At 53.6% G+C, this 26,852-nt stretch overlaps 1 protein-coding gene and 1 long non-coding RNA gene across 2 annotated transcripts; one reads left to right on the forward strand and one right to left on the reverse strand.

The window, feature by feature from the left end:
- Positions 1-116: 116 nt before the first annotated feature.
- Positions 117-25,556, reverse strand: RNF19B (ring finger protein 19B). Its single transcript, XM_023940941.2, has 10 exons — positions 25,497-25,556; positions 11,523-12,199; positions 6,403-6,608; positions 4,497-4,641; positions 3,938-4,100; positions 3,366-3,480; positions 2,756-2,896; positions 2,400-2,607; positions 1,301-1,432; positions 117-902 (listed from the first exon to the last, which is right to left on the reverse strand). The coding sequence occupies exons 2-10, from the start codon at positions 12,086-12,088 to the stop codon at positions 425-427; spliced, it is 2,154 nt and encodes a 717-aa protein (XP_023796709.2). The 5' UTR covers positions 12,089-12,199; positions 25,497-25,556; the 3' UTR covers positions 117-424.
- LOC111939157 (uncharacterized) lies at positions 12,288-24,236 on the forward strand. Its single transcript, XR_015279299.1, has 3 exons — positions 12,288-12,403; positions 17,528-17,634; positions 17,992-24,236. It is a non-coding gene; the product is annotated as an uncharacterized LOC111939157 (long non-coding RNA).
- Positions 25,557-26,852: the final 1,296 nt, after the last annotated feature.

Genomic DNA, 26,852 nt, shown 5'->3' on the forward strand with positions numbered 1-26,852 from the left:
GGGAGATGGAGAAGAGAGAGCTCTCTTCTTCCCAAGCCTTTGGGAACAGCATTCACATGGGCAGAGGCAGCTGGAAGATTTCCCTGCAGCTTCGGAAAGGATGAGCTGGATTCAGGTCGAATGACAACCAGAGTCTTTATTCCAAGAGTCCCTTAGGATGGTTGCAGACATACAGACACACGTACATATTTACACTCTTACACACCTCACAGAGTCTGAACCAATAAATTAAAACAAAAAGAGGGCGGAGGGGGAATTTTTTTTTTCCCTTTCTTTTTTTTTTTCTTTGTTTTTTTTTTCTGTCACGTAACAAACAGCAACTCCCCGAGGTGAGGCTGGGGGAGCCAGCTGGAGGATGGCAAACAGAAGCCAACAGGGACACAAGTTTGGCCCAGAAGCTGCAGCGCCAGGGAGCGCGCTCAGGTCACACTCTGGCTTCGATGCACTCCAGCTGGACCATCTCATCCAGCCGGCAGCCCTCGGCTTGGGCACAGTGGCTCAGGTGGGCACTTGGGCTCTGGGCACCTCTTGCTCTGGGGGTCTGTGGGCAGCCAGCTGCAGTCTGACAGTGGGGGGACTCGCACTCGTCCGAGGTAATGTCCGGCACGTCGTCCGACTGGCTGTCCGAGCTCTCCAGGTCGCTGCGGATGCTCTCGGGCTGGGCCAGGGTGATGTCCCACGTCTGGCTGGCAATGCAGTCCTTTTGCTCACAGCTTTGGTGTTTGCACGTCTGCTCCTGCTTGCCGTCCTCCTCCTCCTCTTCCTCTTCCTCCTCCTCTTCCTCGTTCTCTGCCATTTGGGTGTGGACGTGCAGGGAGTCCTCTGTGCTGCTGCCACTGGTTAGCTGGTAGTGACTGGGTTTGGCTTCAATGTCCACCTGGATCTCCATGTTATTGCACTCCCTGCAGGAACAACCACCCTCACGTTACTGGGAGCAGTTACTGGGTTCAACTGGGCTGTACTGGGAGGAGCACACCTCCCAAACACGAGCACGATGCTGCTCATCACCCCACGCCTCGCTGCTCTCCCTGAATCCTCCTAAGAGAGCCAAGATCACCCCCAGGCTGAGCCAGGGGCTGAGCTGGGAGAGCTCCAGAGTCCCTCAAATGGCCAGAAGAGCCCCTGAGGGCTGCAGATCCCCTCCCCAGCCTCCACCCCACACAGATCTCCTCCCCAGCTCGGAGAAGGATGGATCCCTGGAGCAAACACAGCCATCCCACCCACAGCAGCGCTCACAGAGCGTGCATTTTTCCAGGACACTCTCCACCAACGCTCTTCTCAGCATTCCACGTCCTCCCACCTGTCCTGAGGGTTGTAGGAGCTGATGATGGAACCAGCCATGGCTCGGGTGCTGGCATTGTCGCTGATGGCCCCCAAACTGACCGAGTCTTTGGGGAAAATCTCCTTCTGGACATCTGCCTGGACCTCCAGCCTGCAAGGAAGAAGAGGATTCCTCAGAAATGCTTTAGATGCACCCAAGGAGCACCAAGCTGTCCCTGCTCCTCACAGGAAAGCAAGAATCCCCGTGAGCTGGCATAGCTCAGAGTGACAGGAGTTTAACCCCAGTGGTTGCTCTCATTGAGTCTCATTTTTGGCTCCATTTAGGTAAATCCATTCTGTTTTCCATGACGAAGGTAAAGCCGTGTTTACATCCATGACTCACACGATTCCTGCGAAGAGCTGATTTCCATGGATCTCGCACAGAGCTGTGATTACATCCTGGCTGCCACATCAACACGTGGCTCTAATTACCCAGCAAACTGACTCACAGGCAAGTTGGGAGGAAAACTGTGGTGTAACCTCCTGACTTGGAGAGCTGTGACCCTGCCTGCAGAACAGAAAGCATCAAAGCCTCCAGGCTGGGATAACAGGGCTGGAATAGCTTTAAGCAGGCCAGGCAGGAGCTCTGTGCTGTTCCCAATTAAGGTGAAGCATCAGCTCTGTGGTCTCAAGGAGCTCAGTAGGGATCTGTCCTCCTTGCAAGAACCAGACTGGCACTGACTCCAGAAACAGAACCATGGAATGGTTTGGGTTGGAAAGGACCTTAAAGATCATCCAGCTCCAACCCCCTGCCACGAGCAGGGATACCTTCCCCTAGACCAGGCTGCTCAGAGCCCCATCCAACCTGGTCCTGGAACATCCCCGAGGATGGGGACCCCACAACGTCTCTGGGCAATCTGTGCCAGTGTCTCCCCACCCTGGGTGGCTCTGGGTTCCAGATCTGGGTGATCTCCTAGACCTGCTTATTCTACAACAGACCAAGGCACAAAAACACCATGACACAACCCCTGGATCAAAGCAGCTTCACTCACACTCCTGGAAAGTTCCTTAAAATAAAGCCACTCAAACCCACACAAGAGGCCTTGGGAACCTCTCTGCTTTCCCCACAGTCCAGTTACCTGCTGTACTTCCCCTTGCTCCCTGAGAGGACCCCCCCGCTCAGGGTGCCCCCGGACAGGGCAGCGAAGCTGGCGGTCTCGCTGTAGTTGCCCTGGATGACACTGAGCCCGTCCGTGGGGCTGCCACTGGTGCTCAGCACGCTGGTCAGCCCCTCAATGCTGCTCTCTCCAATGCTGGGGTTCTTCAGGGCTCTCCAGGCATCGGCCACTGCGAGGAAGGAGAGCACAGGGGTTGGAGCACTTGGCTGTGATGTCTCATCTCAGATTTGGGAAACATCAGGACCTCAAACCATTTCATTACAAGAGGCAACAACGAGAGCATTTTGCTTCAACCCCTTCCCATCACCAGTTATTACCTGTGATGGGTCCATCATCTTCATCAAACTCGATTTTCACTCCCTTTCCGTTGGCTGTGCTGACCCCACAGCCACCACCCCGGCACAGCGAGATGGGCACCACCCCATAGACGTAGGCCAGCATGATGGGGACCCCAATTCCTGGAGAGGAGGATAAGCTGGGTTAGGAGGTGTTTAAAGATGTGTTGGGCAGACAGAAAAGGTTTTTTTGAGGGACTCTCTCAGTAATGTTTTTGTTGTTTTTAAAGGTCCCACAGTTCACAGATTTGCAGACAGTGGAGGAGCCCTTTGTTCTGAGTGAGGGAACCCCAAGAGCACTGAAGTCCCAAGACATCAGCCACCAAACCATGGCAGGAGACAGCTGCAGTGTGACAAGGGACTCCAGGACGGGCTGTGGCCATCTGGACCAAGTGGTGCTGCAGACAAGCCCTGTGCTGGCTCTGGGGCAGCTCGAGCCCATCAGGATGTGAGACAGAGCGTTGTGCCCAAACCCACACACAGCTGCACTCTGCAAATCGCCCTCTGGCCACCCCCATGGCACAGGGCTGGGCTACCCACTGGTCTCAGTGGCTACTGGGCCAGCAGAGGGGACAGGGCTGAGCCCACTTACCAACACTGACAGCAGCAATGACTGGGGAGGCAATGACAGACAAGGTGACCCCACCAGTAATGGCCAAGTTCCTCTTGTGCTTGGAGGTTTTCTTCCCCTCGTATCTGCTGTGAATCTGATGGAAGAAGAAGCACCAGGTGAGAACAGCAGACATCTAGAGGACGTTAAGAAGTGATTTTACAGCCTTGCCAGATGTGTGAACCCTTGAAGAACCTTATTTTGAGCACAGATCTCCTCACAGATCAGACCTAGCAGGAGGGTCTGTGTTGAAGGAAAAGAAGCAACCACAAGTACGGGGCTGATGGGCTCAGAAGGGACCCCCAGGGTGCTCATGGGTCGAGGCAGAGGCGCAAGAGAAATGCAAAATGCATTTGGGAGGACTTGAGCCCCTTCAGGCTACCAGGGCTATCAGCCACCACCTTCCCCCTGCCCACACAAAGCCCAGGAGATAAGAGAAGCTATAGAAGAGAAAACTGAATTTGGGTTCTGTGACAAGATCCACCCTTCCTATCAGCTCTAAATTTCTGGTCAGCACAGGGAACACCCCAAAGCCTTCTGCCCCCCACACTCACCTTCCTCCCAACGTACACAGGGATGCCAATGACCATGGCAGGAATGGCAATGCCAGCGATGAGGGAAATGCCCACAGGGGCTCCGATCAACGTGCCCAGCTGCCAGAGAATCTTCTTTTTACGACTCCATGGCTTTTTGCCCCAGAATGTACAGCCAGAGGGGCTTCATGGAAGGGAAAAAAAATGACATTAGCACTCCAGTAATTCCTAAAAGCTCCTGAGAACCCCAAGTTCAACTTGCACATGAATAAAACCCAAAAGTTAGGAAGCAGGTAGACAACACAAATAAGGTTTCTGTCCTTTTTTTCCCCAAAAAGGTGAATATCACACTATTGGGTCTATGTTTAATACTCAGTACACCAAAAACTCTCAAAAGTAATCGTATCAGGAGCTTTGTTTAGTGTGGGAAGAGCATCTGAATGCTGTAAAGTGGGAAGAGAGTTCATTCCTTTGGGTCAGAAACAATAAATATATATAATACTGCTGAAGTAAGAGGGTGAAAGTCCAACAGGGGCAGTGAACTCCTCCAGGCAGCCTGAGAGAGGCAGGTGCTGCTCACCTGAGGTAATGCAGATCCGAGATCTCCTTCATGCAGAGCCAGCAGAACTCGCAGCCACACACGGCACACGTCATGTGGTTGCAGCTGCCATCGTTCATCTTGATGATGTAAGCGCTGCAGCGTGGGCACGGCTTGATGTCATCGGCTGAGGGGAGGAAACAAGGAATTCAGATGGGATCTCTGCTGTCAGAGTGGAGAATCAACCGTTCTCATTAAGGATTGAAACTGAAAGCTGTGTTTTCTGTGTGGCAGAACACCTTTGCTGCTGGCGGGGGGTGGTGTGTGTTTATTTTATCTCAGAGGAGATAATTTGGATGTGACAGACCCCACCAACAGCAGGGACTGGGAACAACAGCCACTTTTAAAAGCTTCTTCTAATCTTGAATGGGATGTATTCCAGAATTCAAGCTTAAACACAGGGAACAAGTCATACCTGCCCAGCACAACGAGCCATTACTGAATTGCTCCACAGAGGTGATTCATGGGCCAAGAACAACACAACAACTGGGAGAACAGGCACTGGAGAAACCCCAAACCTGGCCTTTAAGGGATCAGGGGCTGCAGCCACACACAGCTGCAGAGGCTGCCCAGGCCCCAGAGCCTGCTGCTGGCAGAGCAGGATAAGGGGCTTTCATCCCTTCCTTAATTCAGGCATCATCTGATGGTGGTTATGCAATGGCTGTGCCGTGGTTCGGGGCTCTGCTGGCCCCTGCGAAGCTCAGCAAGATGAAATCCAGCTGTGAGCCCGGCTCACACCTTATTAATCACCAGGCTGGATCCAGCACGGCGGGGTGGGGAGAAACCACTGTCTCAAAAACCTCCCTTCCCGTGGCCAAGTGCCCTTTCCTGGCAGGGATCTCTTTAACAGGACACAAAAACTCATACACTGGGTTTTTCTGCTGGCTAGGGCAGTATCTATGCTGTCCATTCTTAGGGTTCTCTAAACTGGGAGATGTTGGATATAGCCACACCAGAACCACCCACGACAGCTCCACACTGAGTGAATTAATATTTAAACTCCTCACACAGAAGGAAAAACGAGGTATTTTGTTAGGGGGTAGGACAGGGCTTTAAAAAATGGCCTCACTGCCCACTTCCAGAGTCAATAGAGTTATTTTTAAGGAACACAAACTCAGCAGACACAGCAGCTCCTACCAGGCAGTGGAGGAGTTCTGTGGGTTGGCATTTTTTTGGTACCTGCCATTGCCAAGACCTAACAGTGCACAGAGCACAGCTCCCCACACTCAGCTGGCCATGAATGCTGCTCTTCACGACCACACCAGACAACTTTGAAGCTGCAACAGTAAAAAAGTGACTGCTTGTTCAGGGTTTAGATCAGCAAAAAAGCGAGAACATCCAAGATCAAAAGAGCCACAAGCAGAGCTGGGGCGGATGAGGGGAGTTGCCGTGACACAAAAGGACCCAAAGCACATCGTCACCCACTGATTTGTTTGGTGCTGCTGGAAGAGATCAGATGTGTTCTAACACACAGGAGGAGGGGAAATGACTCTGAGTCTCACAGCTGCTGGAGAAACTCAGGGCACAGGCTTTGAGGGGAGGAGGTTTGCACAGAGCTGCCTCTTTCTCAGCACACACAAACAGCGAGCAACCAAAAAAATCAGGGTGTGACTCCTGGGGCAGAGAGTTGGAGCCTAGTGGGTCTCTCCCAGCTTGGGATATTGAATGAAAAATGGGTAAATCCATACCCCGCTTGGGATATTTAATGAAAAATGGGTAAATCCATACCCAGCTTGGGATATTGAATGAGAAATGGGTAAATCCATACCCAGCTTGGGATATTTAATGAAAAATGGGTAAATCCATACCCAGCTTGGGATATTTAATGAAAAATGGGTAAATCCATACCCAGCTTGGGATATTGAATGAGAAATGGGTAAATCCATACCCGGCCCGGACTCCTGCCCGTAGCTGAGGCCCGAGGTGTGCTTGGTCCGTACCCGCAGGGTCTGTGCCCGCTGCTGCCGGGCCATGTCGCAGGTTTGGTTGGGGTGCCATATCTGCTTGCAGTGGTAGCAGAACTCTGTCTGGCAGCCGTCCCTCTCGCAGGTCAGCTTGGGGCAGCTGGCACAGCCGTAGGCGATCACCGCGTACCTGCGGGGAGGAGACGCCGAGGGGATTAAAACACGCAGTTACCAAGTGAGAGTCCTTGCAGGACATCCAGAGCCAGCAGCCCAGCTCCCCCATCTCACTCCTGATCACTGCTACAGCAGCTTCCACACCAGACACATTCCTGCGCTCTGCAGGGCCTGAAATGAAGCTGTGCTAATTGGGTTACTTGGGGCAGGGACCTTCCACGCAGGCAGCTGGAGATGCTGAGCTGTTCTCTCCTCAGTAACTGCTGGCAGTTCTCACTGGCAATTCAAGCAGGCCAGATTTGTCTGGCCCAGTGTGCCCAGCTAACTCCTTGCTGTCTCCTCCCAGGATGGGCTCTGGCTGCTCGTTCCAGGCACACACATCCCTCATTTCATCCTTCATTTCCTTAGCACAGATCTGTGGGTGGATGCCTTGTGGTCCAGAGGAGCCCAGGAAAGCTGAGCTTGTCCTGGGCACTTCTATCAGCTGAATGATTCTAAAAAAGTGGAATAACAGTTCCATAAGTCAACAAGCGAGCTCCTGATGATCTCCACAGAGCTTCCTTTTCCAAAGAGTGGTGAAGAACAACGCCCTGCCTTTGGAACACGCCAAAACTGGAGTAAAATAATCAACTGTGCAAGAGAGAGAGGCCAAGCTCAACCAGCTCACCGTGACAGCAGTGTGACACTCCCAGAAGGAAGTGTCCTGTGTACCCAGCAGCCTGAGCAGCATCACCAAGCAGTGCTGCAGAAATCTGACTGACAGACGCTGAGGATGAGGCTGTTTCCATTGGCAGGGGCTGACATGAGCAACTCCAGAAGTGCCTTCCCAGTCCTGCGACACCCATATGGCAAAAGGGAATTTTTGTTTCTCATCCTCAGTATTTTTGCTAGTGGTCAGAGGAGAATAATTCCTATTTAAGGTTTCATATTTGGAGCTCGTGTGGCTCGAGTTGTATTTGCCTCTTCTTCTCCGAGGCAGCAGCGTGAGAACCACTGAATGTGTCATACCACAATGATTCATATCCCGTGGGAGTTTGAGCAACTTCATCCTGCCAGGCTACGACAGCATTGCCAAAGAAACAACATCTGAGGGCTGGCAGGCACGACTGCAGCTCTACCTGAGCATCCCCACACCTGCCCCTGAGCCCAGCAGGAGGAGACATGGGAAAATCCCATCCCTGGAAGTGTCCCAGCCCATGACTGGATGAATTTTAAGGTCCTTTCCAACCCAAACCACTGTGTTCCTGTATGATAATTCTGTGATGCAGATGGCCCAGGGGGTTGGGAGGGATGAATCTGACTCCTGTGCACCTTTGTAAGGAATATCCTGCTAAATGTCCTCAATCCTCCAGCCTGCCCTTGGAAAAACAGAAAGGGAAAGCTTCCTCTGCCCAGCTGTGTTGTGACACTGCTATTTCAAACCATAAGAGCAGCCTAGGAGAGCTCAGTGTAATATATTAAGAAACCCCACACTCTAAATTAACTCCTCACACAAAACTTTGGGTTTTTTTAAACACTCAAGAAATTAAAATCATCAGCATTTATATTTTATTACTGGAGCTGAAATGACAAATATCATGCACAAGCCCACAGCTGTGGGGAAAGAAGCTCCAGGACTGTCTAGTGGGGAAAGAAATAACACATCTCCACATCAAGGTCAACTAGAAAGTGGATTTTGAAGTGAAATGCTGAGGAATAGTGATGGCAGGACCTGGATGGACAATGGTTCTCCTCTTCCACTGACCTCTTGACACACTGCTGGCTTAAATGGCCATTTTCAGGCTCACACCCAGCAGATAAGAAGGGAAGCTGAGATCTCCTCCCTGAGTTTTCCCCACAAAGCAATTCCTGAGACCCCAGGAATGGCACAGCTCCTCTTCCAGCCCCCTCCTTGGACAGCCACGAGTTTCCTCCGTCCCTCCTCCTGCCCATTCACGGATCTCAGCCCACACAGCTCCGTTCTCTTTAAAGGTTCTGTTTTTCTCCCAGGCTTTTGGGAAGGCTGCAGTGTGACAAACACTAGGCAGCAATACCACCTGATTGTAGCAAGGGGGGAAAGAAAAAAACCCCGAAGCTGCAAACACAGAAAATGATTTGTTTTGCAATTGATGGCGCATCCATTGACCAGGGTTTCCATGGCAACACGCACCGGTGTTGTTCTCTCCTCCTCCTCCTCCTCTCGGGCAGCACAGCCAGGCTCTTTCATTTAGGAAACACTGAGGGATGCGAGGAAGGCACAGGATGTTTTTATGGCCCTGTCACAGCCCTGCAGCTCCTTCATGCCACCACCTCGGTGGGGGTGACACCCAGGCCGGTCTACCTTGGTGGCATTGGAAATGATACAACTTATAGCAAATTTTTTTTGTTGTTGTTGTTTTAACTTCACTCAGGGGTTTTGTTTGCCTTTGCCCAGGTGGAGGGGAATTGAAGTTCCTCTTCAAAAGCCCGGGTGAGGTGAATATCAACAGATTGGGAGGAGCCAGAAGAAACAAGAGATAAACGGACATTGACAAACATCACCCCCTGGTGACGCTGGAGACATCTGGTCTGGGAAAAGATCGATAAGAGAACCAAAGAATGAAGGCCGAATTAGCATCGAATGGATCAATAAACAATAGGAGATCGAATTATTGTGTAATGATAATGATCATTAAGACCAATGAACAGAATTTCTTTGGGGTTTTTAATGTATCAATATGTGAAGAATCTGGTAAAGAACCAGGTGGGATGGAAGGATTTTCACTGCACAAGCCGGGCACGTGTGGATGAAATTATTTCTGCTGCACATCCCGGCCAGAACAAAGAATAAAGGATTCTCTGACACTGAAATGACGTTGTTGGAGAGTTTCAGTTCGGGTGACAGTGGTGGGTGACAATCAGTGACAAGCATCACTCTGCCGTGCCCCCAGCCCTAGGCTCCTGTACTCTGGCACTACTACAGCGGGGAAAGCCCGCTGTAAATAATTCATACCCTGATTTTACATAAGCACAGCCACACAAGCTCTGCTGGGAAGAATGAATAGGGTGATTAATTCCTCTCCCTGCCGGAGGGCTGATTCCAACAGCCTTTGTTCGAGCGCTACAGACACACCAGCAGCGCTGGTCCACCAGAGCTGTCTCCAACATCTCCAACTGCCCCGGGCTCGCTTCTTGCTCTTCTGAGCAGCTGGGAGGAGGATAGCAGCACATCACCTGGCTCATCCTGCTCGCTGACTAACTGGGGAGGAGGCTTTAGCTGAGGGAAGGAGCCGTGTGTGACACCGGGCTGCCCAACCCTCCCCAGAGGAAGGGCTCAGGCTGTCACAGAGACAACGCCCTCCGGGCCGCGCTGGAGCTGGCTCCTTCCAACCAGCCAGCCCGGGTGACGTCGCTGTTTGTACACCTTATCCTGGGCACAGATAACATCACAACAGTCAAGGAGCTGAGATTCGGTGAGCTGGAACCGGATTTTCTCTAGCCGGCTACCGGCAGAGAAAATTCCCTCGGTGGCAGCACAATCTGCTCTATCTCCCCGATCTTATCCCCAGCGCTGCTGAAGTGCTGAGAGCCTGCACTTGATTTGGCTCCAGAAAGGAGCAGAGTTGTTGTTCGCTGTTAACTTCACCCTCTGAAGGAACAAGCCCTCATACAGGATGCTCAAGAGGCCGTGAAATGGGTAACCTGAGCCAGGTTCGCTGATTTGCATAGGATGCCTATTACAAGGCTCTGATTAAATCTTCACAATCCTCCCACCACCTTTTCCGTCCCGACTACTAGGTCAGACTTTCCTTTCATGTTCTTGCTACCCAAAATTGCCATCCAAGCTGAGTTGTAGCTCAACTTCACAGCACTTCTCTTAAGTTCCCCGACAAAGCCCTTTTCCAGGCAGCTTTGGCTCACACCAAAACAGAAACCTAACTGATCGTTTACAAGAAACGGGAAGAGAAAATGAAAGCAACACATCCGTAACTACGCAGTCCTCAGGCTTGGCTGGGCTGACTTCTGGACAAACAGACGTTTCCTCACTTGGGCAACGGACAGTGAGTCAACATCACTCCTCTCTGCCGTGTATTCAAGTCCTCACTGGAAAAAACTGACTGGTTATGGTTTCTTCTTCCCCACTTCTGGAGGCTGCAGCGTTGTCCCCATGCACTGTCCCCAGGACTGGCAGCGAAACACACAGCTGGGAAAGTCCACACTTACCATTTGTGCAGAAAAAGAGGTTTCTGTTAAATTAGGGAAACGATGGCTCTGCTAAAACCCCCTTCAAGTCATATCGCTCCTACCCGATTTGTCTGTGTTTTCACAATCCCCAAGGTCAAATCCTGGTGCTCAAGAGAGATAATAGGGATAGATGGAATTTTGGTACCCAAAGCTTATCGGCTGTCCTGAACAGACTGCAGATAAGCAAAGAACCCCTGCAGCGAGGGCTCTTCACGGGACACAGTAGGACCAGAAGTGCAGCAGCAGCACCCTACTGAGGGTGAGCCACCCTCGCTGTGTTGTCCTGGGACCCACGCGGGGACGGGCAGGACACCGAGTCCCAGGGCCATCCCAGCTGGAATGCCATCCGCAGGACCTGCTGGGATAGGCAGCAACTCACAGTGGTTTCCACTTCACCCAGTTATCCCAGCACGTGTTGGGGACAGCCAGCATCCCTCCAGGGCAGGGATCCACCTTCCCCAAGACACCCCAGGACAGACAGACAGGGCAGCATCCTAAGGAAACAGCAGGCTTCCCCGGCCAAGCTGTCCCACGATGGAAGGGACAGTGGTCTCCCCCTCCATACGCTGTCCCAGGATAGAGAGAACAGCACCCTACGGGGACAGCAGGCTCCCCGCTCCCCAGGGTGTCCCAGGATGGAGAGACGAGCAGGTCCCTCGTTTCCCGGGCTGTCCCAGGCCGGAGTGGAAGCATCGCACCGCCACCCCTTGTCCCCCGCAGCACTCACCCGCAGTCGGGGGCCGGACACCAGCGGCAGTCGGGGTCGGCGGCGAGGCAGCGGCGCAGCATGAACTCCTCGTACTTGGCGACGAGGTGCGGGGAGTCGCGGAGCAGGCGGCGGATGTCGGCGGGGTTGAGGCGCTCGCTGCACTCGGGGCAGCAGATGTTGACGCGGGACTCGGTGATCTCGATGCGCAGGTACTGCCGCAGGCAGGCCCCGCACGACCGGTGCGGGCACGACAGCAGCCGCGGCGCGTTCTCGGCCGGCTGCCGCACCAGGCACAGCGGGCACTCCAGCTCCTCCTCGCCCTCCGGGACCACCGGAGCCTCCTCGGGGACCGGCGGCGGTGGCGGCGGCGGCGGCGGGGCCGGCGGGGCGGCGGGGGGCGGCGGCGGGGCGGCCGGGGGCGGCTCGGCCTTGGCGCGGCGGCGGCCGCCCGCGGCGGAGGCGGCGGCGGCGGAGAAGACGCTCTGGAAGGAGAGGCGGCGGCGGCGGCCGGGCTTGGGGCACTTGGCGGCGGCCGAGTGGATGGATGAGGAGCGCGGCGACTCGGAGTCCCGCTCGGAGCCCATGGCGGCGAGGTTAGCTCGGCGGTGTCACCGGCGGCGGGGTCCGAGCTGGAGGCAGCGGATCAGTCCGGGGGCTCCGGGCGCCGCGTCTCGCCGGGCGCTGCCTCGGCCGCGCTGTAACGAAAGCGGCGCCGGGTCCGGGTGAGCGCGGCCCCGCCTCGCACCGCCCCGCCCCGCACCGGGCGCGGCCGCCGCCGCCGCCATTTCGGTTGTGGGCAACGCCCCCGGGCAGCCCCGCAGCCCGCGGTGCCCGCCAGTGTCCGTGTCCCTGTCCCACGGCTGCGGTGCCTGTAAGCGGCTCTGAAGTCTCTCAGCGAGGTAGAGCTGAGCCTTTGCTCTGCTTCTGAGCTCCCTTCAGTGCCTCCATCTCCCCTCAGCGCCATTGCTCCCTTCAGCGCCTGGCTCCCCTCAGCACCATTGCTCCCCTCAGCGCCTGGCTCCCCTCAGCACCATTGCTCCCCTCAGCGCCTGGCTCCCCTTAGTGCCCGGCTCCCCTCAGCGCCATTGCACCCCTCAGCGCCATTGCTCCCCTCAGCGCCATTGCTCCCCTCAGCGCCATTGCTCCCCTCAGCGCCATTGCTCCCCTCAGCGCCTGCCTCCCCATAGCATCCGACTCTCCTCAGCATCCCGGTTCCATCGGCATCCCTGGCTTCCCTCAGTGTCCCCATGTCCTCTAAACACTCCTGTGTCCCCTCAGCTCCCCACTTCCCCTCAGCGCCCTGGCTTCTCTCGACACTTGGCCCCCCTCAGTCCATGGCTCCCCTCAGCACCCCGATTCCCTCAATGTCCCATCTCCCTTCAGACAACACTCGCAGGCACATAGTGGCATTCCTGGGGTGTCCTGTTTGGAGCCAGGAGTTGGACTTGTTGATCCCGATGGGACCCTTCCCACTCAGCTTATTCTATGACTCTCCCTTCAGCTTTCCATTTTCTCCTCAACATCCCTCACTCAGCACTGCCATGGCTGCCTCACCCAGGGCCTGGAATGGGGGGAATCTTCTGGCTGCATTGTGCAGAAAAAACCGGTTTCTATTTAAAAACCCTAGGGCAGTTTCCTTTTAAATATCTCTTGTTAGAGAGAGGTGTCTATAAGTTCAGGAGCCCCCTCTAAATCCATCCATCCCAGTGGAGCACGTTGTCCCTTACTGTGTGTCCCTCCTTGATAATGTTTATGAAGATTCACATAAAGATTTACTCAGCTGGGAACTCCTTCCTGAGTGCCAGGTTTGGAGGCACTGAAACCACAACCCACATTTTCACTGCACTCATGCAGAAAGTTAAAAGCCTCTACTTCCTTCCAGGGTTCCCCCATGCCCAGAGGGGTCTGCCAGCTTCTTATCCCATCCAAAGGCAGATAAACTAACAGGAAGGATGCTGCTTCTTATTATGCAGGGGAGGTGAAGCAGAAAGATCTGCTGTGTCTATGAAGAGCCTCTTAAATCAGCACAGAAGGAGCTGCCTTGCCTTAGACTGTCAGCTCTGACTGGACAGACTGTGGTTATTCATGTGACAAGTGTGGCTCCATCACTGTCTCCCAGCTATCACCATTCCTGAAATCATCTCTCTCAGCAAAGCCTGTTTGCATGATTATTATTACTGGGATCCTTCCAGGAGCTGGGATGGGAACAAGGAACCAGGATTTCTGTGCTGGTGCTGCTGGATTGCTGTAGGCAAAGACCCCAGATCTGTCGGCACAGCAGGGATAATGATGCCGCTTCCCTGTCTGATGGGTGAATGAAGGCACAGAAGGAGTAAATCACCTGCACAAATGAAGCTTCCTCATCTCCTAAACACCCTACAGCAATCCTGCTTTTCCCTGTGCACCTTCTCCATTAATTCTGTGCCTGCCATTCACCCTTCCTTACTGCTTATCCCAAGATGTCCTTCCCCAGAGATTGCATTCCCCAGGCATTTGTCAGCTCTTCACAGTCCTGCCACAGTACACAGGGCTTTGGACCAGCTGGAAGCTTTGGACTACACTTAGGTTTGGCTTCAGAGTGGTAAATTCCTGCCTGGGATCAAAAACCCTCTTAATTAGCAAGTTGATTTGGCAAGGGCCAAACAGCTCTGCTCCAAGAGAAGCAGGGATGCTTTGAGGGTGTCTGTCACATTTTCCTTGAGCAGTGAGTTGCTGAGCTGTGGTCCTTGGGCAGGCATGAAGATTTCCCTGACACTTGTGTGGAGCTCCCAGAGGAAAAGGAGCTTTTTCCATGGGAAAGGATGGCCAGATGAAGGGAGAGATGTTTTATTGGTGCAAAATGAGATTATATTGAAATTAACCACTCCTGTCTGAGACAAGCCAGGTATGAGGCATCTTCAAATGGCTGTCGCTGCCCATCTGTAGCAGGGACTGTCTTGCTTTGATGATTTCACTAGAAAAAAATCACACTCTCGACTGAAACAGAGAACAGAGAACAGGACTCATGTGTGGGACGGATCTCCCAGACAGCGCTCTGCCAGCTCAGCCCTACGTCCTCTGCAGCGCAGAAGCACAGACTCTAATTGTGGGAAGGTTTCAGCTAAAAAACTAATGTGAGACAGGCCTGAATTACCAGTAGGGCAGACACAGAGAGCAAAACCATCTGGAGCTCCTGGGAAAGGATGGGCTGATGGGGCAGAAATGACTTTTCATTGCCTTATATGAGGAATCATGATACCAACAAGGCTGGGGGAGGCCAGCGTAAATCCAAATGACTTCAGAGCCATCTTCCCTGCTCACAAGCTGTGCAGAGCTCTTGCCAGTGGTTATATATTTGAGGGAACTCCTTGCTTTTACGGAACTCTGAGACACACATTTCCAACTGTTCAGACCCTGCTGTGGTCCAGACATCCCAGCTACTTAAAAACAAGTTCTCTGTGGCTGAGGTGTTTCTCCATGGCGAGTTTCCACAGCCCTTGCCAGGAGCAAAGGCTCCTGCTCAGCGTGTTCCTGACTAGCAGTTTGAACCCGGTAGTTTGTTTTGATTTAAAAAAAAAACCAAAACAAACCCAAGCAAAAAAAAAAAAACCCCAAACCAAACAGCCAGGAACTGGAAGGAGAGGGCAGGAATGCGAGCTGCCAGGAAGGAAGGAGGCTGATTGGAAAGTCACCGGATTGGGAGTGAGATCAGATCAGCCCCTCCCCGGAGCTGCGGGGAAGCTGCCACCAGCCTGACCGTTAAACTGGGGGATATTTGAAAAGATAAACCCAAAACAAACAAACAGAAAAGATACAGAAACGGGGGGGCGTGTGGGGGATTCAAACGCTGCAGCGAATCATTCTGCAAATCCCAGCTCCAATAGGCAAATTTGCTTTTGCTTACGCTGGCAGAAAGCTGGAAGATTGCTGACTTCCGACCCCGCTGGATTTGGCACAGGCGACTTTTAAAGCTGCCTGGATGCGCCGTATCCCCCAGGAAGGCTTCCAGGGAGAAGGCTTTGTTCAGACACCGGCTGAACCCACCCCACACTCCCCAGTGCCGTTGCCAGGCTGGATGGAGCCGCTGGGGGAGGCTGAGCTGGGGTGGACCTGCTTTTGGGAGGTATTTCTCTTTCCAGAGAAATACCCTCGACGCCCACACCCCAAAAACCCCCTGCAAAGAAGAGCGACAGCTCTGTCGCTGTCGAGGAGGAAGAACCTCTGGTGATGTAATGAAAATTCCCCTTGGTAATTCAGAGAGTGAAAGCAGAGGCTGGGCTGCTGGGAAGGAATTGTAAAACTCAGACTGCATGGAGGAACTGGGGTGTGCCTGGCTGGGAATATCACTGAGGTGGGAGACCGGCAGGAAACACATCGGTTTGAGTTTGCAGCTGATAAAATTGAAATTCCAGCTCCTACCATATCCCTTTTTCCTACCTTTCCCCCCTTCCTGGTTACCCAAATATCACAGGTATGGGAAATACCTGCCTGTTGCTCTCCCCCCTGGCCTGCAGGACACAGGGGGTGTTGAAACAGCTAATTCAGGATACACAAAGATCCAATCTGCCTTAAATCTCCGGAATGCAGGCACTGAGGTATGAACCTCTCCACAGCACTGATTATTTTCTCTAGAAGTCCGTGGGTCTCCTCGGGGGTTTCTCCCACTTTTCCTAAGCAAGGATTGGGGGGGTTATTCAAGAGGGACAGGCTACATTGCAGAGCAGATGGAGTTAAGAGAAAACCCAGCTCGTGTTGCTGCTTGCTGATGAAATGCGGGAAGGAGGGGAATAGCTCTTTACACCAGGAATTCTTCCTTGTTTTTGCACAGGGACACTTGGGAATGACTCAGCTCTGGTTTTGCTGGGCAGGTTGAGACCTTTGGCCCCATTAAGGTGGAACAGTCAGGGCTGTTAAAGGGATACAGGTGCATCAGGATGCCAAAAGGCAGTTTCAGAGGTCTCTCTGCTGAGGACCCACCATGGGACCCACCTGAGATGTGCTGCACTCAGCATCTGGAGGAAGATGAGAGGGACAGAAAGATCCAAGTAGCACAGAGGTCTTTTTAAACCTCTCAAAAGTCCAGTGTGAGGTCTCCCCCCAGCTCCCTGCCCCAGAGAGTTGTGCCAGGGGCACGTGGGCTTCCCTACTCCTCTTTTAGGGGTCCCAGCTCCAGAGCAGGGATGTCAGTCTTGGCTTGCCTGAGGCGTTTGGGACGCTGAACGTTCATGGGGAGCAGCTGTGATTGCAAGAACTGAAGCTCATTGGGGTCATTTTCTACCAGGGCCCCGGGGAAGCACTGGGTCATAATGACATGCACTGTGATCATTTGTCAGATGGAGATGTCATTAACGGCCACTCATGTCTCTCCAGGGAAGACACCCGGGGCTGGGGAGGGCTCTCCCCAGTGTGCACATCTCTGCCTCTATCCAGTTTGTTCGTGTTCTGTTTGCCTCTCCTGGTCCCCTGAGATGTGTTCAAGGAAGGAAGGAGATGATTCTCCTTGACTCCTCTTTTCTCTGCTGGACTTAACAAGGATTGACGTTCTTTTAAATGAAGAGGGAGAGGCAGGGGATGGGAGCTGTGGGATCAGAAATGCAAGGCTCTTCCAAGAGAATTTGTTCTGGTTTAGTCTGTGGTTACACCTCCTCTCCCCTCCATCTCCCCATCCCACTCTGCTCCCTCCTAACACCCACACACACGGCAATCTTCCACTCCCTGCTGTGACTTTCTGGGGAAGAGGCTGTCATGTGAAATCCTGGGAGAGAGTTACCACATGGAGCTCTCTGAAAGCATCAGAACAGGCCTTGCAGAACAGGCCGGCAGCCGGAGGAACGCTGCTCTCCCCCTCCCCGGAATCCGGAGCGCTCCTCTCATGGATGGGAGGTGGGGGAAGCGGGGAATCATCTTGTAAGCTTGGGAGCCGCCTACATACATGGCAAGTCTTGTCAGCAGCTGATAAAAGAGGTGGGAGGTGGGGAGATTTCGAGGGGGAGGAATGTGGAGGTTCTCGTGCCCACGTAGCTCCCCCATCCTGTCTTCTGCAGGGCTCCCACAGCTGGGATGGCCACGGGCTTGGCCCCGTTGGTGACACACGTGCAGTGAGGAGAGACCCCAAAAAGGGACTCGGATGTACTTCAGCAATGACGCAAAGGTAGGGATCATTAAGCAATTACTTATAATAGTAATTTGACATGCTTTTTCCCTCTACAAAAAGCAGCATTTCCTTTTGTAATAAAAGCACAGGCTGTTCCGTGTTCTTTATTCACCTCCACGGTCACTGAACAGCTTTGGGGATAGAAGTGACAATGATCCCTGCTCTCAAGTCACTCACCAGTGACCTGCTACCCTTAATGATGGGGGATTTATAACTGAGAAGGTTTAGCACTGTAGGGTGCTGCCATCAGGATAGGGCTGGCCAGATCCCTAGGGCAGGAGGAAGGAGCCAGACTCCCTCCTCACCCGAGTCATTAAATAGACAATTAAATGTTTGATGTTGGCATAAACACAGGCAAATTAGTCACTGGAGAAAACCTCAGTGCATGTGATGGCTGGCCATGGTTAGAAGGTGGTGGTGACAAACACCTGTGACAGCAGAAGGCCAAGAGGCACGAAGATGGCATGGCATGCTCCTGGCTCTGGAGTATCTCCCTGATGCCAGCTGGTTTTTGGGGTGCTCAGCATCTTGCAGGACATGAGCAAACCTGGCCACAGCAGAGGCAGCAAGATCAAGGTGAAATCTTCAGGAGGAGCACTCATGGAGAGCTAAGGAAGAGTTTGTCCTGCCCTTCAGAGAGCAGATGCACAAGGCAGAGCTCTGGCACGGGCTTGGATTTCTGCAAGGAGAACAGAGTGAGGCACTGGCCTGGTTTCCAGGAAAGGAGAACAGTGTGTCACAGAGAAGGCATTGAAAAGACCTGAGGCTTCTGCTCAGCTTTCGGTCTTACTCCTGCAGACACGTGGGTGCTTGGGAGTTCAAAAGGCTGAACTGGAGGCTGTCCTGCAGCTGGCAGAGGACAAGAAGCTGTGGGCTCCTCCTGCAGAGCTACTAGAGCAGAGACCACAGAGGGTGTCCCTGCTTCTGCTGGAGATCCCTGCTTGGCTCAGCATCAATCCCTGCAGCGCTGACCTTTGCAGTGGGAATGTGGGAATCTGAGGTGGACAGGAAGGCTTGGTACAAGGCACCATCTCCAGTGTCCAGAGCCCCCAAAAGACACTGGCAGCCTTTCAGCAACATCTCAAAACCTCACAGGATCTCTGACATCCTCTCCAGCTGGTGCATCCCACAGCACAGGTAGGGCTGGGCACACCACACGTTTCCTCCAGCCGACCCACCCATTTCCTATTTTCTGCAGACATGACAACTAGTGAGTTAATCCTGCAGGCCATAAACTAAGCTGTATTAGCAGACACCATCTGTCCTTTTTCATTTGCTGATGCACGACCTATTTTGCTGTGTAGCAGAGCAGGCACTGCAGTTTCAGGGCTTGCACGTTGCAGTGTCCCTGTTGCCAGGGCATAATCCACTGCTCACAGGGACCTGCTAGTGGGAGAAGGCTCCAGTGAACTGAGCACCACTGGGACCTGCTGCCATGGGCAGGTGGTGGATAAAGCCTGAACCCGTGGCTGCTTGGCCTCCAAAGAGGTTTGGGCTTCAACACCATGAAGCACCTGGGAAGGGTCTCAGAACTTCCAAGGACAAGAGCACAGCTGCCCCCAGCAGGGTCTCCTGAAACCCCTTCAGTAATGGCCACATCCACATTCCCTCACTTATCAGGAGGTCGTGGAGAGACCTGAATTCTCATCCCAAAGTGGGGTTTATGGAAACATGCTCAGCACTCCAGCCATGCTGCTCCATCCTGGGGTAATTCCCGTGCTTTATAGAGCTGAGCAGTGGCAATCATACCAGGATAGGGAAAGACAGGAAGAGAACTCTTCCTTTATCCTTCTGGTCATGTCTTGGAGCAGTGTGGTGAGCCTTGCCTGGGTACAGAAGTACAGACATTGTGAAAGGTCATAAAACCATCAGGGTTTTCCAAGCCACTGATTATTTGACTTTACCAACTCTTGAGGCAATTCCAAAGGTTAGTGCCTTGCTGCAAGAAGCCTCCTGAATTTACCAACTTTTAATTTAACTCAGTGCTGGTGGCAGGAATTTTCCCTGAGTTCTGAAACAAAAAGCCAGGAAATTCTGTGTCTGTGTGCTAAGGAGTCAGGAGGGAGCTGAGTGCAGGGCTGGGTGCTAAGACACTCATCTGTTCCTCAGAACCAGGATGAACACTGCTCACCCCCCTCTGGACTCCCAAAATCAGCCAGAGAATTTTCAGCGTCCTGCCTCACCGCATGAAAGCGAAAGAGACAGTGGAAGGAACTATTCAGACTGACCTTGGCCTTAGCCAGACCACTTCTTTCTGAGTTAGCTCAGTTGCTTTATTTGGGTTTTCCAAAGAACTCCCAAGCTCCTGGCGAGGATGTGGCCCAAATCCACCCCCTTCTCTGCCGTCAGTGTCCTCTGAGTGCCCAGCTCTGCCAGAAAGCTGGCCTGGAGTCATTCTCCTTTCCTGCTAGTCCTGCTCTTTTCTCCTAGGAACTGGCTTAAGCTCTGAACCCTGGGGTTTCCTACCCTGAAATCTGTGGTAACTCCTGCACGGTCTTGCTGCCTGCAGAGGTGTTTTACCCCTCTGCTGAGCTCTGTACCCTCAGCTTACAGCAGCAGCAAGCCCTGCTGTCTCCTTCCCGCCTTCCCTAAGCTTTGCCCAGTGTTCCTTTGTGCTGTGAACACTCTGCATCAGATGTGACAAGAAACAATGACTTTCCACAACATACCTTGGTGTTCCTGCAAGCTGTGCCCCCCATCCTGCACTGGGAAAAGGAGAGCTGCTGTCAGGATCTCTGTGCTAGACTGAGAGTTTGGGATGTAAATCCCCACTGCACAAGACTGATCCCAACTTTTCTTCTTTCTCTCTTTGAGCTTTGGGAGGAGAACTGGCTCAAGAATTGTATTGATCTTAGTCCAGGAACAAACATTCCCCTTCCACAGACCACAGCCTCTCTCTCCTGTGTGTCATGTGAGGAAGAGGAGCAGGGAAGGGCAGTGCTTTGCCAAGACTAGAATGTACCCAAAGCTGTGACTGCTGTCAGGAGGTGGGAAGAGGAAGAAAGAGCCCGTGCGGTCAGCCCTGGAAAGGGCAGTTCCTGCTGAGAACTGCCTGGGGAACATTCCCATTTTCATAACCAGCAACAGCTGTGAAAAGGGGAAAGAACAGTGACTCTGGACCCTGCCAGCAGCACCTCTAGCCTGCAGGCAGGCTGGGAGAGCAGAGAGAGCTCCCAGCACAGCGCCCTGGCCCCGCAGCAAGGAAAACGTGTGTCATTTTTCCAGAGGGCTGAGCCAGCATTAACCAGGTGGGGAATGTATGAGACTCTCACTCTGAACATGTGCTTGCTCAGGGTTCCCTTGTCTCAGCTGAGATCTTTCCCCAGTCTGACCCTTGTCTGCCAGGGCCCTGCCCCCAGCTCAGTCCGGGGCTGTTCCCCCTGTGCTCTGTTCTCTGCAGCAGAACAAGACGGGCAAAGGGAGAGGGGAGCTGTAGTTTGTCCTTCTGTAGTCTGTCCTTCATTCCTGGGCTGACATGGAAAGGCAAATGGGGTTTGTTCTGCTGGGTTTTGCTGCTGACCCATGCCTTCCTTCCCCCACCCTGATGCCATAACCACAAGCCCATTGTCTCTAACTTCAAGCACAACCCACCTTTACCCCGATCAGAAAATTTTTCTACTCCCTCCCTTCTCTCCCTCAGCCCTTCACCCCCATGAGAAACACTCATCCCTCTCTGGGGCTTGTAACATCCCTCTCTTGTGGGCTGTCTAAACCAGTGATTGAGCAAAGTGCCCCCTGTGCTGCCTCAGGCTGGGCTGTGCACAGCAGAAAATTGAGTAGGAGTTTTCTGGGGCGATCAGTGTGCACTGAGACCTCAAAAGCTTCTCTGAAATCAGGCCCTGCTGTTGCTCCAGAGCATCCTTCTAACAGGGAGGCATCAGCCTCTCATCGCCCAGCCCTGCCATCTCTGATCCAGGCTGCCACCCCTTTTCCCCTGAGCACCAGGAAAAGTTCAGTGCCTGACACTGAAACAGCGGTAGCTGCCAAAAGCTTCTCAGCTGCCCCTGAGTTACAGGAGCCTTCCCTGCAGTCTCTCAGGAGGAGCTGTCAGCAAAAACAGCCCTATTTAACCAGAGCAGAGACAGCCTGGCTTTGCATGGCCTCCCTCTGCCTTTCCCTGCTCCCCTGGAATCAGGCATTCTTTGGGAAAAGCCTCTCAGGGCAGCGCCGGCTCCTGCACTTCCCCTGGATGTGAAGCTCAGCCGCAGCAGCATGCAGGTGTTCACGTAGCTCTGGGTCCTGCTCCAGCTCTTCCCTCCCCCCTTCCATGGATCTCCTGCAGGATTCATAGCCCAGCACCCAGGGGTGCTCCTTAGCCCCAGAATGGCACCCTCAGCATGGGATGAGCAGCAAAATCGCAGCTGGAAAATCTGGCAGTGGACATGGAGCAGAGCCCTGTCCCCGGGCTGAGGACCAAGAATGCCTCTTTCCCATCCGACACGCCAAGACTCTGAGCCCTGCCAAACCCCAGTGTTTGTTCCTGCATTTGGCAAGCAAGGGATGGCAACAAAAGCATGTGCGAGGCAGAAGGAGTTCAGTGAAGGAGGGAAGTGGGTTTCTCTTGGGTCTCTGTGACCTTTTCTGGTTTGGAAAGAACAGAGATGTGCAGAGATGCTCACAATGCACAGCAAGGCTGTTTCCACTGCCCCAGCAGCAGAACAAACCTCGTGGCCTCCTTCAGTCACAGGAAATTTGAGCCCAGAGCCACATCCCAGCCTTTGGCTGCTGGAGTGGAAGCAGAAATCCAGCTCCTGGGAGTCGGTGCCTTTGCCTGTGTGCAAGGAAAATTTATGTGCAGCCATGGAACTTCACTATGGGCGCCTGGTCTTCCATCCCTGCTTCTCTGGGATACAGCTCCTGCTGTGGGATGGGAACAATTTTTCTTCAGCTGGCAGCAGCTGAGCTAAGTTGTCTTGGAGTCCATGGACTGGGAGTTCTGTCAGCAATGCCCTTGGCCACGAGGATCCCATCACCTCTCTCCTTAGAGAAGCAAGCACAGAGAAGGAGCTGTTGGGGTAGGGCCAAGAGAAGGGCTGAGACTGAAGAGTCCAATGACTCCAGTAGTTTCTCTGTGTGCTTCCAGTCCTTATGGCTTAACCTCAGAGAGAAAGGTTGGTGCTGGCAGTAGGAAAGGAGTGGGGCTCTGTGCAGGTAAATCAGGAATGTGCCTCGATCCTTTGAGAGCTGAGAGTCAGGAGCAGGTTTATAGCAAAGATAGAAAAGCTGATTTGGCCAAAGGGATAATATTTCTGTTGGGAACCAGAGAACTATTGATTACTCAAGTAACCTCAACTATTTAACAAACAGCTACTTCAGCAGAAATAAATTTCAGCCTGGCTTTAGGGAGAGGATTGAGGGGACTCCAGGGTGGCCAGGCAATAGCAGGAATGTGTATTCCCACTCTCCTTGACTCTCCTTGCTGTGCTGCTGCCCTGCCTGCTCCCAGTGGCACCAGATAAGGAGTGAAACCAAACACAAGGTAGGTGCCTGTGAGTGTCCCTGACAAAGGAAGGGGGGAAAATGTTCACTGCAGCAGGGTTGTGGCCAAGATAGACTGTGAAATAGGAAGGATTAAAATGTCTCACAGGATCTGGCTCAGCTCCCAGGGTCTTCTCTGGACACTGGCACAAAGGCAGCTCCTCCTGATGCTTCGGGTCTCTGCAGAGGCTCGCAGATCCATAGCACTTTTCCCAGGAGGGAGCACGAGTTCCCAGTTATTGGATTTCTGTCTTATTGTGTGCCTGGCAGTGACAGCTTCTGGTGGGGGCTGAACACACAGGTAACAGAGCATGGCTGTGGGGACAGGGTCACACCAAGGTACTGGGATCATGTCAGAGCCTCAGCTGCTGCAGCTTATGTGCAGATGCCAGGCTTTGTAATATTCACATGATCATCTCTTTTGCAATGTAGGCAAGTATGGGGGAAAGCAAGGAGAGCCAGCTGAGCCATGGAGAAGGTCAAGGACTAGGAGGGGGTGACTTGGCCTTTCTGTTTGTGAGAGGTCCTGGTGCCATTCTTGCACAGAATTTTGAATAACCTTGAAAAAAATCAAGTTGGAACATGACTTTGAAGCAGTCCCGCTGCTGGTCATGCATGACCACAACCTCAGGGATGAAACTGCAGAACAGCAGCGTTAACTCCTCCCTGCACCCTTCCCAAACTGGCCCTGGGAGCCTGGATCAGGCTGTGCCCAGTGAGGTCCCACTTGGAGTGCTGGGGCCCATCCCGGGCTGGCTCCCTCCCAGCACAGCTGCCCTGAGCAGAGCTGAGGGCTGGCACGGAGCAGCTGACGGGCCCTCCCCTCCCTGCCTGCCCATGCCAGAGCCTTGGAATGCAGCTGGCCCCACAGGCACCTGGGTGACAGCACTGCCTGTCACCCTCCAAGCCTGGGCCTCCCACCCCTTGCTCCCAGAGAAGCCCGACAGAGCAGCACAAGCTGTTGCTGTTGGCAATTCCCATCCCATAAGCAGCAGCATGGCCACCTGGGCCACTCCCAAGTGGTCCCAGTAGACCTAGCATCTGTGCCTTGGTGGGGAAGGATTGTGCATCACACAGCAATCACTTCCCTAATTAAAGCATATTTATGCTTCTTGTTGGAATTGCGCTCTCAAGCACTCCTGGCTGCATTTATTTCTCCATGGCCCCACTGGGTCATGGCCCCCAGTCTTTAAAAGCCTCAGGAAATGTGCTGGTTCAACAAAACAGTCGTGACAGGAGCATCGGCCTCTCCCTGTTCTTGGATTTCAAGCAAGGTTTCTACTTTGTGCCTCTTCTATTCCATCCTTGTACTGATTTCTGACACCCACAGGGGTCACCAACACTGGCCTTTTGACCCCAGATGTGTTTTCCTCAGTCAGAGACACACTGAGAATCTTGACAGGCCATAATCAGCTCAGCACACACGAGTGGGGTGCTCACAAACTCATTTTCCAGTTTGCTAAGGCTGCGTAGCCTGAGTGTGGGTGTAGAGTCCCTACACCCCGCTGCTGTGGGATGGGAGCTGGGAGCCCACAAGCAGCAAGGAACGAGCCCAACTCTTGGATTAAGAAAAAAGATGAAGTTCCCCACCAGGACCAGGGGCCAGCACAGCACACAGGTACTGCTGAGCTGCTGCAGGGCAGAGGTGACCATCACCCTTGCTCCCTCTGCAAACAAAACAGATCCCGTTATGCAACCCTCGTGCTAAAAGGCAACACGACATCCAGAGAGGCTTCAAGGACTTTGTTATTTTGCCTTTCAGGTCTGCAGATCCCCAGGATCCACATCCAGAGAGCTGCTGGCAGTACCCGTGCACCTGGCTGCCTTCCCCAGAACTATTGGTGCTGCACAGGCGTTGGGAGTGCTGGGGATGTGCAGTTTAGGATTCCCACCACAAACGTGCTGCTGGGCTCGGTCCCAGTGCACCAGCTCTGCTCAGTCTCCTCTGAGATAGAAGCAGCTCAGGGGATGGAGTCTCAAACTTCTGATCCATTTCATCAATGATCCATGCTCTAATCCCTAGGGAGAACTCTGCTCCCCTTCTCCAGCCAGGGACCAGGGCTGCTCTCCAGTCCCTTTATCCTGTTATCTTATCCTGTTCTGGAAGTGCAGGTACTCCTGGCTCTTCCCAGCACAGCACCAGTGACACACACACTGCCCTCCTGGGGGGAAGCATCTGCACCACTTTCTGCACCAGCCAGCTGGACTCTGACCTGCTCTCCCTGTCCCACAGCCAAGCCCTGCTGTGCCAGGCTGTTCAGGCATTGTATAATATTCCCAGGAGCCATCCCCCAGCACCGCATCACCCCGAGAGATGCCGGGGCCGGCGCTGATCCCACGGCAGCTCGCGGAGCTCCCCCCTGCCCCGCGGCATCCCTTACCTGTCCCCGGAGCCCACTCCCGGTGCCGCGCTCTCCCCTCCGCAGTCTCCCCGCTCTCCCTTTCCCACTCCCCTTCCCTCTGCGCCACCTCCCCGCGTGATGTCAGCGCAGCCCGGCCCCCGCAGCCTCCCCAGCGCACCCTCCACGCCACGCAGCCGCCCATCGCATCCCGCTGCTGCTGCTGCTGCTGCTGCTGCTTCGCTGCCCAGCGTTGCCACAGCGACAGCAGGGGAATCCCATCCTCTGCTCATCCACCTTCCAGGGCCTCGCTTGGTATCACCCACTGCAGCTCTTCCCAAACAGACCGCGGGAAGGACGGGGCGACAGCAGGGGACAGCAGCAGGGAGCGGCCGGTGATGGCCTTGTGGCTCAACACGCCTGGAAGGGAGAGCAGAGGCAGCCAGGGGAAGCAGGCTCAGAGCGAACAGGCTCTCACCTTACCCACAGCAGTTCCACCCGTGTCCCCTGAGCGCTTCCCACCTTCCCACTCCCTCCATTCCTCGCTCCCAGGCACTTCTTTGTTCCTCAGCCCCACGCGCTCGCTCCTTCAGGGCTGTGCACATGAGCATCGTGATGGCACAAACTCCCCACAGACATCTTTGGAGTGGCTTCTCCTCGCCCCCACATCAAGGTCAGAGATCAGGTTATTGATCAGAAACTCAAGACCAGCTCCAAAGCAGACCATCAGGAGTCGGTAGGCTCATTACCCCTAACCACAAACCCACAGTGAAAGGTTTTCCTGCAATGCCTGTCGCCAATGGTTTCATTGGGAAGGGAGAAGGGCAGATACATTTTTAGGACTGCAGCACATTTTTAATGGAAAGAGATGGCCCAGGGCTTTCATCCCTCCCCCCATTCAAGATGCTGTTTCTTTTCAGCAGAAATATTGCTGCATTAGAGAACAGGTCACTTCCTCTATCAGTGAGAATTCAGTGTCCTATTTGATGCTGGTCCTTGTGCTATAAATAGGGATTTTCCCCTTTTATAGTTGCTGAATAATTGTGTGTATGAAATATGAACACAGTTTTCAAAAGAGTGCCTGATAAGCAGCTTGCTGGAACGAAATGGTTGAGCAGAAGGATTTTACAGCACCTGCAGAGCATCGTGTGCTGTGGAAAACATTCAAGGTCAGCCCGAGAGAGACAGGTCACAGAACAGATCCAGCTCCAGAGGATCCAGGCTTGAGCTCACAGACTCCCCACTGCAGCCTCCCCCCCACAGCTCCCCAACAATCCATTTCACGCTCCACACTCAGGTGAGGATCAAACAGAGACAGCCCAGCTCAGAGGAGGCAAGACTCCTCCATCCCACAGACCAGAAAGCCAGGAGAAGCAGGCAGAACAGGTTCTTAAAACA

The sequence above is a fragment of the Cyanistes caeruleus genome, chromosome 26, assembly GCF_971803275.1.
Source record: "Cyanistes caeruleus chromosome 26, bCyaCae1.hap1.1, whole genome shotgun sequence".
NCBI classification, from domain to species: domain Eukaryota; kingdom Metazoa; phylum Chordata; class Aves; order Passeriformes; family Paridae; genus Cyanistes; species Cyanistes caeruleus.

Bases quoted from the DNA above. Each gene is read 5' to 3' on its own strand.
- RNF19B (XM_023940941.2), bottom strand. From the start codon at position 12,088: ATGGGCTCCGAGCGGGACTCCGAGTCGCCGCGCTCCTCATCCATCCAC. The intron at 4,101-4,496 runs GTGAGCAGCACC...CCTTCCATGAAG, and splicing joins TCGGATCTGCATTACCTCAG to CCCCTCTGGCTGTACATTCT. The intron at 2,608-2,755 runs GTAATAACTGGT...CCTTCCTCGCAG, and splicing joins AGATGATGGACCCATCACAG to TGGCCGATGCCTGGAGAGCC.